Raw genomic sequence first — 8,541 nt, 5'->3', positions numbered from 1 at the left:
GTCCGCGGTCGTATCCCTCCGTCCTCCCTCCTTCGTCGTCCTTCCCTCCCCCTCCCCTCCTTCCTTACCCCCTCCTCCCTCCTCCCTCCTCCCTCCTCCCCCCCCCCCCCCCTCCCTCCCACCTCCGCCCCCCGGCCCCACAAAGTTCTTCTGGTGCTCCTACCTCCCTTTCAACTCTTACCCTCCTCTCCTACCCTCCTCCTATCCTCTCCCCCAGCCCCGTACTTCATCCCCCCTCCTACCTGCGCGTGCTCAGACTTCTCCCGGTCACCCTCCCCTGCAGGTGCTGGGTGCCGTTTGTCGCGGGGTGCAGCTGCAGGTGGCGCCGATGGTAGTAGGTCAGTCCCTCCCTTGTGTCGTGATGAGTCTGACCGGGCCGAGCTGGGGTAGAGCTTGGCCCGCACGATGCTGGAGACGCAGCAAGGAGGAAGGTTGTCTACGCGTCCGTCATCCCTGGTAGTCGGAGCTGCTCTGCTCCGATCCAGTCCTTGATACCGATGCAGTGGCTGAGGAGGAGGAGGGGAAGAGGGAGGGAGAGGGATCGGCGAGCAGAGGAGAGGAGGTAGGAGCTGCCACACTTGTCAAGGATGCTGACGTGCGGGAAGGAGGAGGAGCAGCTCGTCGAGTGCTGCATCGACGCCCTCAAGTTTCGCGTCTGGAATGTCGTGACGCAGGTGCCGCTGCTGTCTGAGCGAAGCGAAAGAGGCAGAAAGACGCCTGAAGGTCCGTGAGGGAGAAGGAGAGGAGAGGACGGAAGAGGAGGGAGGGAGAGGGAGAGAAGAAAGGGGAGGGAGGGGAGAGGAGAGGAGGGAAAAGCGAAAGGGGAGGGGAGGAAAAGGACAGGAGGGAGGGAGAGGGGAGAGGAGGGGAGGTGCAGCAAGGAAAGGAGCGGAGGGACAGAGGCTTGTCTGCATCTCACTTTGAGTTTCATCAGCTGGGATCGCGTTTGCCGTCATCCAGCAACTTCCACAGCTCCACATCTCCGGCCCTGACCTGTCAGGTGTTGTCCTCTCCCTCCCCTCCCTCCTCTACTCCCCTCCTCTCATGTTCTCCTTCCTCCTCGCCTCCTATCTCCACCTGCTCCCTTCCCCTTCCTTTATCTTCCCTCTTCCTCCCTCCTCCCCTCCCTCTCCTTCCTGTCTAACCTGCAGCATGCAAGGGGTCGCGCTAGCAGGCGAAGTAACCACGGGCGTCCTCTTCCTCGAGAACGTCGGGGGGGCACCCGTGGAAGTATTGGAGGTAGGGAGCTGGAGAGGAGCTCGGAGAGGGAGCAAGTGAGCATCCCTCCAGGTGAACACAAAGGGGCTGCGAGTGAACGAGGAGGCGCTGAAAGCCTCGCTGCCGCTGAATCGAGGTAGATCCCAAACTTCCTCCCCATCCCTACTCCCCCCTCCCGCCTCCCTCCTCCCTACTCTCTTCTCCTTCTCCCCCTCACACTTGTGGTCTTCCTCCTTTTGCTGGAGATGCTCGCTATCAAACTCCCTCCTCTACTTCGCTTGTCTGCTTGAAATCTCAAGGCGTGTGCTAGGGAAGGCAGTAAGAATCGACTACTGGGCTTCCGCTGAGGCCCCTGGGAGAGGAGGACGACGCTCGTCGAACGCGTTCTCGAGGCTGGAGGAGGAAGGCAACGCCGGAGGAGAGGAGCAGGAGGTAGAGGTCCAGATTCTGTACGCACGGAAGAGAGAGCGAAGCTTCTGGAGGAGGCTGGTATGGAAGGTGAGACGTCGTTGGTATCGGGGAGAGGAGGGAAGGGAAAGAGCAGGAGAAGACGTGGGGAAACGAGAGGGAAGGGAGAGGAGAGAAGAGGGAGAGGAGAGAAGAGGGAGAGGGGAGGGGAGAGGGAGAGGGAAGGGGAGAGGGAGAGGGAGAGGGGAGGCGGAGAGGGGAGAAGAGGGGAGGGGAAGAGGCAGGGAGGAGGCAGGGGATCTATTGACATGCTTCTTCAGACTACGAGGGCAGTCGAGCCTTCCGTTGAAATTTCCAACGCTCGGATTCGCGAATGTTGGGCAGCTGACGCGCATCTGGAGGAGAAGACGATGATAATGGAGGCTTGCTCGAGAGCCGACGAACCTCTTGACGAGCATCACAAGCTGAGCGATGTCATTCCCCGGTATGTCAGCCCTCCTTGTCCTCCTTGTCCTCCTTGTCCTCCTCCTCCTCCTCCTGCCTCCTTCTCCTGCTGCCCTTGCTGATGCCTAGCTTCTGCCCTTGCCCTTGCCTCTGCTACTGCTCTTACTTCTTTGTGTGTTTTAACTCATCCCCTCTCTCGTTGCTCAGGTTTGTCGCTTCAAGCATCAACCTGCCACCCCCTGCCTTCACGACCTGCCTCGTCGAGGTTCCTCTGACCCCGTCAGCTTCCTCGGGTCACGCGGAGTTGGCAGGCGAGTCTCGAGCAGCAAGGCTGTCAAGCAGCTCTGCTGAAGCTGGACGTCGTCAACCACTCCAACCTACTCCTGTCCCTCCTCGTCACCGTCCTGCCTCAGCTGGTCCGGAGCTGCTCTCTCGTCCTCTCGACTTCCTCTTACCTGCTGGCAGTGCGTCTCCTTCGGCGGAGACGCGGACGGCGCAAGCAGCAAGACGTTCTCCCTGCTCCCGCGCTCGGTCAAAAGAGTCGCGCTGCTCATCAAGAAGTTCGAGACTCCAGCTGAGGTGACTCCCCTGGTCCCTCTGACCCTCCTGACCGTCTGTGGAGGAGGCGGGCAAGGACGACGTCCCGCCATTGGGGCAGCGGGTGAGAGTTGAGAGCTAGCGAAGGGGAGGAGTGACCCGGTGGACAGGCGCTAACTGAGGAGGAGAAGAAGAGAGCAGCAGCTCGGCGACAGCTGGACAGGTTCGAAGGCCCGCGAACTTGAGCCGAGGTGCGGTGACGGGCAGCAGGATGAGGGACGTTCTATTCTCCCACCTGAGAATCAGCTGGAGCTCGTCGGGGTCTCGTCACGGACTTGTCAACCTGCTCGGCATGCAGCTGGAGGCTGCCGACGTCAGTTGCTTGAGACCCGCCAAGGTGCCGAGGGACGCGCCTGTCTACCAGCTGCTGACGTGGCAGCAAGGTCTGGTTCCATGCCTCCTTCGCGTCTGAGACCGCTGCTTCCTCTGGCGTTGCTGCTCCTGAACGGGAGACGGCGTTCAGTTTGGTGACCGGTGAGAGGAGAGCCCAGGAGGAGGCGGAGGAGGAGGAGGACTGGGGAGAGCAGGGGAGGAGGAAAGAGGGCTGAAGAAGAGGAGGAGGGCTTCGTTGTTTTGACTCTGTACAGGGAACTTCTACACCTGCTCGATCTCGCTCTTCTCCTTCTTGTCCTCCTCCCCTCCTCTGCACCTCATGGCAAGCTGACGCTCGTTCCGTCTCGCTCCCTGACGCCTCCAACAGATTGAGATCCGTCGCGGAGGATGGAGCGACTCCTCGTCCCTCGCCCGTCTCCATGACCCTCCTGTGTGTGCTCCTCTTCTCTCCTTGCACCCTCCCCGCCCTCTCCTCCTCACCCTCGTGAAATCTCTCCTCCCCTCCCTCCCCCGCTTCCATCCTTTCCTCCGTTGCTGCTGCTGCACGCCTTCTCCTCCTTGTGATTTCTTCCCGTCCTCTACCCATCCTCCTCCTCCTCCTCCTCCTCCTCCTGCTCTGACTCGACGACAGGATGGTGTCCTCGTCGCCGGAGCACTCTCCTGTACATTGAAGGCGAACGGGGACACAAGTCCAGCTGCTGTCCACCAGGTGATCGCGAATTTGCTCCGTTACAAGGTTGACACGTGGAGCAGCTGGGAATCTGTTTCCTCGAGGCGGGCTCGTACACTCTCTTGGCCTCCTGCTATGACAAGGATGGGTCAGTCGTAGCCCAGCTGGTGACCCAGCTCGACTCTGCCTGACTTGCTTTTCAACAGGAAGGAAGTCCTCTTCGCAGGCCCTCTAGCCTCCATCTCCGCAGAGCTGCCCCGGAGCAGCTGAGCTAAAGAGCCTGCACAGCCGCTGCTGACTCCAATTCTGCGGCCCAGGGCCTCGCTCTTGGGAGCGAGCTGGGAGCTGTTAGAAGAGAGGAGCTGGAGGTATCGGAATGAAACATTCGTGTCATCTCAGTCACCTCACTGTGCCCCGCGACTTCCGCACTTTCAACCTTCAAGTCTCCACCACCGTCCGACTGAGGCTCGGCCCGGGCCGGGGAACTTCGGAAGTGACCCAGTCCGGCACTAGTGACTGAGCCGCCGCTCAGGCCTGACCGCCGGGCCCGGCCGCCGGGTCACGGTCACGTGACTGAGAGGAGGAGTTGAGTGAAATGTGTGGGTCTAATTTGGTGTCAAAGGGAACAAAAAAGACTGACGAGGAATGAGGAGGACGGTAGAGAGGAGAGAGGAGAGAGGAGCGAGGAGAGGAGAGGAGAGGAGAGGAAACGGGCAAGGTTAGACAGGAGAGGATAGACCATGTAGGATAAGATGAGACTGAAGATGGCAGGGTGAGACCGGGCAAGACCAGTCGGCTATAAGGGTTGAGAGTCACTGGAGGGGTGAGAGGGTACTGGTGTCGAAGAAGGGTCGTGCAACGATGAAAGGAGGGAAGATGGAATGATAACGATGGAAAGAGGACCAGAGAACAACTCTTGTTGAACAGGAGGCGTCAAACAACATACTAAATGCTGAAGGCTGCTGCTTCTGCTGATCCTGCTGCCGCTGCTCCTGCTGATCCGACCGTTGTGTCAGGCCTTGTTGATGGAAGAGAAGCAGCAATGACGAGCGGGGAGGGAGGAGGGAGTGAGAAGCTCGTCTCGCTCATCAAAGCGCTCAAGGAATGCGTGGAGAAGGAGCTCTTGATGTAGGTGCGAGGGCTGCCGTCTCGTCGGCTGACGTAGCGCAGGGGCGAGACCATTCTGTCGCACGAGCTTGTGCTCAAGGACCAGGAGGAGAGCGTGAGGAGGCTGGAGCAGAGCTTTGCGGATCAGAAGGACCGCATGCGCCGGCTGTGTTCCTACCTGCACGAGAAGCAGACGCTGGCGGCTGACTGCCTGCAGGAGCAGCTGGATGGCGTGCAGACCGTGGTGTACACGCGCCGAGGGGAGGAGGAGAAGCATCTGAACATGGAGAGCCAGGCAGGAGCAGCGCGACTCGTCCGTCTCGTCCTCCTCGTCCTCTGCCTTCTGTTTCTCTTCCTCGCCGTCGCTCATGCCTGCATGGAAGGGCTGTCAGTGGGGGACGCAGCTGCGGGGTTCCGTTACGAGGCGCTGCTGCTGTGGGGGGGGAGGGTGGTAGAGGGCGTCCTGACGCCCGTCCTCTTTGCTCAGCTTGCTGCCTCCTTCCTCCGCTCTCGCAAGATCTGCCATGCTGGCTGGGTCGCTGAGCTGGAGACGCTGGCGAGATGGGCACGCTGCCTCCTCTTCTTCTGCGCCGCTGTCACCTGCCTGTCGAACCTCCAGGTCTGCAGCGTGCTGAGGAGGGAGGGGCTTCATAGGAGGATGATGGTGGGCTACCGAGAGCTGGTGTGCGGAGGAGGAGGATTCATCGATCCCTGGGGAGCGATAGACACGTTCCTCACCAGCCTCCTCCTCCTCCTCCTCCTCTCCATCCACTGGAGCTTCTCCTCCTCTTCCTCCTCTGTCCTCCTCTTCTTCGTTGTCGCCTCCTGTGCTCTACGATGTGCAGCGACGGCCTCGATGTGCAGCGACAGCGTGTGGACGGAGGGAACGAGGAGCCGGGTGGCGAACTGGCTCCTCGTGGGCAGTTACGTCGCGCACATGGGCATGTGTGTTTGCGTCCTCCTCCTTCAGGGTCAGTGCCATCCCTTGATGTCTCTCCCGCTCAAGCTTCTCCTTCCTGCACACCATATCCCCCTCTCCCTGCTGCTGCTGCACCACCACCACCACCACCACCACCACCTCCTCCTCCTCCTCCTCCTGACTTCTCTCCCCCCTCCCTCCCCTTCTGACTTCTCCTCCTCCTGTATGTCCTTGTTTCAGGTTCTCCGCATTTCAGGCGTGCGGTCGAGAAGGAGGAGGAGGCGTCCTGCATGAAGAAGCAGCTGGCAAGGAACGTCTATCTCAAGGAGGCGGTGGAGGCCCAGGATCCTCCGCTGATAGCAAGGAGGAGGAGGTTTGAGCTCGATCGCATGCTCGAGAGCGACGAGCCCTCCCGCACCAGCAGGGGAGGAGCTGGGGCCGAGGACTCGTTGAGCCTGGTGTTAGCTGAACTGGGGATGGACGAGGGAGGAGGAGGAGGAGGAGGATGTGCGCGGGGAGTGAGGGAGAAGATGAACGAGAAGATGAAGGGAAGAATGGAGGATGTGGACGGGAACTCAGAGGAGGCGCAAGTGCCCCAGATCAGACCCACAGGAGACGAGGCACGGGGTGAAGGAGGAGGAGGACGAGGAGGAGATCGCAAGAACAGGTTCGATCGCATCCTCACTCGCGACGTCACAGCCGGAGGCCTCACGTCCGTCCGCTCCCTTCTCAGTCAGTCTGTCGACACCGTCCTCAACCTTGCAATGGACCTTCACGAGCTCCGGTAAGCTCCTCCTCCTCCTCCTTCTCCTCCTGGTCTTCCTGCCTCCTCCTGCCTTCTCCCACCCCTCCACCTCCTCCCTCCATCTTCTTCTTCCTCCACAATCTTCTCCTCCTTTTCCTTCCTGCCCCCCCCCTCTGCTTCCTCACTCTAATTCCTCGTCCTTACCTCACCGTTTCCTTCTTCCTCTTTCTTTCTGCCACTTCCACTCCCTTCCTCCTTCTCGTCCTGTCTCCTGCCGTCCCTCCTCCCCCCCTTGCGCCTCTCACCTCCCCCTCCCTCTCAAAGGTCCCAAGACTCTCCAACTGCCGCCCCTGCTGCTCCTTCTCAACCGGAAGGCACCAAGACCAAGGAGGAGGAGCGTGAAGAGGAGAAGGAGGGGGAGGAGCTACCTCCCCGCCCCTCCTCTCCCCAGCTCGTCTCCTCCAGCGTGCAAGAGGACACCCTGCTGTCTGAGCTGGACTCGGAGGACCGCAACGTCTCCTCCTCTCGAGAACTCAACCCCCATCGCATCCTCTTCTCCTCTCGCCGAGGTACAGAGATATCTCCTCCCCGACCTAACCCCCCCCCATGCAATATCTTGCTCCTGCTCCTGCTCCTGCTCCTGCTCCTGCTCCTGCTCCTGCTCCTGCTCCTGCTCCTGCTCCTGCTCCTGTCAATGGTCCTGACTTTCACCTTCAGATGGGCAGCGCCGACTTGATCGTGTTGCTCCTCGTCCTCCCGATCAGGACAGGCTGCTTCCTGGCATATCCCAGGAGGAAGAAGAGGACGAGGGAGGGGGAAGGGGAAGGAGGGGGGAGGAGGTGTTGTCGCCGGCAGGCAAGATTCTTGTCCTCAAGCTGGTGGGACTCGCTTCTTCTGGCGTTTTGTTTGACGGAGTGGCAGGGAGGAGGGAAGGAGGAGGCAGTGGGGCTGCAGGAGCAGATGGAGGACGAGCTGGCGGCATGTGCGGGGACGGCGGGGAAGGAGATGAAGGTGAGGCGAAGTGAGCAAGGAGGGGAGGATGTGAGTGGCGGTAGATGATGTACGAGGCTCCCCGGCTACCGGAGACCTGCTCCTTCCTTCGGCTCCACCATCCTTCTTGGAGGGGGAGGGAGGAGGTTGAAGAGATTAGGGCAGTTCTTGTCCGCTGCATCATGGAAGGAACTTTCCTGCGCGCTTGCTCACAAGTTCAGATCAAGGCCGAGGATGGTACTACCACCTGACCTGCCCCTCTCCTCCTCCTCTCGTCCTCCCCTTTCTCCTTGCGCTGTCATGATCCTTCTTATACACCAGCTCCTTCCTTCCAGCCCCTTCACCGCTCCTCTTCATCTTTCAGCCTCCTCCGCCTCCTCTCCTCCCCCGCCTCCGCCTCCTCTCCTCCCCCTCCTCCGCCTCCTCTCCTCCCTCTCCTCCCCCTCCTCCGCCTCCTCTCCTCTCCTTCCTCCACTGCTTTGCTTCAACCATATCATATCCTCATTCCTCTGACTTCTTCCTCTCTCACTTCTTCCTCTCTATCTTCCTCCTTGCGCTCTTTCTTCGCTCTTTTCTCACGCAACCTTCAGGTCAGTGGGTCACGCTCAAGCATGAATCTGCTCATGTGCTGACGATGGGGTAAAGTCCCTTTGCCACCTCCTCATCCTCTGCTCCCCTCCTCTTCCTCTTCCTCTTCCTCTTCCTCTTCCTCTTCCTCTTCCTCCTCTTCCTCCTCTTCCTCCCCTCCCTTTCGCTGTCCTCTTCTCGTTTCCTCCCTCCCTTCCCTTCCTCCTCCTCATTTGTTTTCAGAGGAGCTCTCGACTGGTCGCTCGAAACTCCCCACAAGGCATCGGAGACTCCCCCAGCAGCAGTGCGAGAGGAGGAGGAGGAGGAGGAGGAGGAGGAGCCGCAAACTTGCATGGAGCTCTACAGGAAGAGACACGGAGGGGATGAGATGGTTCTGACGCTCATACAGGATCCCAATGGAGGGGAAGGAGGAGGAGGAGCCAACAGAAGTTGCTGATAGTGCAGCCCAAGAGGATCTGGACCTAAATGAGCTCGAGCAGCAGGAGCAGGAAGAGGAGAGGGGGCAGCAGCAGCAGCAGCAGC

At 60.3% G+C, this 8,541-nt stretch overlaps 1 protein-coding gene across 1 annotated transcript in view; it reads left to right on the top strand.

The window, feature by feature from the left end:
* The window catches only part of TRS120 (trafficking protein particle complex 9), a gene marked incomplete at both ends in the record, with an annotated part of 11,613 nt that extends 3,158 nt beyond the window's left edge, over positions 1–8,455 (top strand). Inside the window, 29 exons of the mRNA XM_005819301.1 lie at positions 284–338; positions 504–562; positions 606–723; positions 935–1,000; positions 1,160–1,239; positions 1,291–1,354; positions 1,529–1,716; positions 1,947–2,110; positions 2,278–2,335; positions 2,382–2,486; positions 2,536–2,649; positions 2,693–2,731; positions 2,831–3,004; positions 3,051–3,134; positions 3,368–3,430; positions 3,632–3,709; positions 3,754–3,837; positions 3,988–4,038; positions 4,442–4,493; positions 4,687–4,798; positions 4,841–5,748; positions 5,937–6,480; positions 6,766–7,010; positions 7,159–7,319; positions 7,363–7,452; positions 7,497–7,668; positions 8,022–8,070; positions 8,242–8,302; positions 8,408–8,455. Of these exons, the coding sequence (XP_005819358.1) occupies positions 284–338; positions 504–562; positions 606–723; positions 935–1,000; positions 1,160–1,239; positions 1,291–1,354; positions 1,529–1,716; positions 1,947–2,110; positions 2,278–2,335; positions 2,382–2,486; positions 2,536–2,649; positions 2,693–2,731; positions 2,831–3,004; positions 3,051–3,134; positions 3,368–3,430; positions 3,632–3,709; positions 3,754–3,837; positions 3,988–4,038; positions 4,442–4,493; positions 4,687–4,798; positions 4,841–5,748; positions 5,937–6,480; positions 6,766–7,010; positions 7,159–7,319; positions 7,363–7,452; positions 7,497–7,668; positions 8,022–8,070; positions 8,242–8,302; positions 8,408–8,455 (4,086 nt within the window). The remainder of the gene's footprint in view (positions 1–283; positions 339–503; positions 563–605; positions 724–934; positions 1,001–1,159; positions 1,240–1,290; positions 1,355–1,528; positions 1,717–1,946; positions 2,111–2,277; positions 2,336–2,381; positions 2,487–2,535; positions 2,650–2,692; positions 2,732–2,830; positions 3,005–3,050; positions 3,135–3,367; positions 3,431–3,631; positions 3,710–3,753; positions 3,838–3,987; positions 4,039–4,441; positions 4,494–4,686; positions 4,799–4,840; positions 5,749–5,936; positions 6,481–6,765; positions 7,011–7,158; positions 7,320–7,362; positions 7,453–7,496; positions 7,669–8,021; positions 8,071–8,241; positions 8,303–8,407) is intronic.
* Positions 8,456–8,541: the final 86 nt, after the last annotated feature.

Source organism: Guillardia theta, assembly GCF_000315625.1.
Source record: "Guillardia theta CCMP2712 unplaced genomic scaffold GUITHscaffold_231, whole genome shotgun sequence".
Lineage (NCBI taxonomy): Eukaryota > Cryptophyceae > Pyrenomonadales > Geminigeraceae > Guillardia > Guillardia theta.
This window is presented reverse-complemented; position numbering and strand designations above follow the sequence as displayed.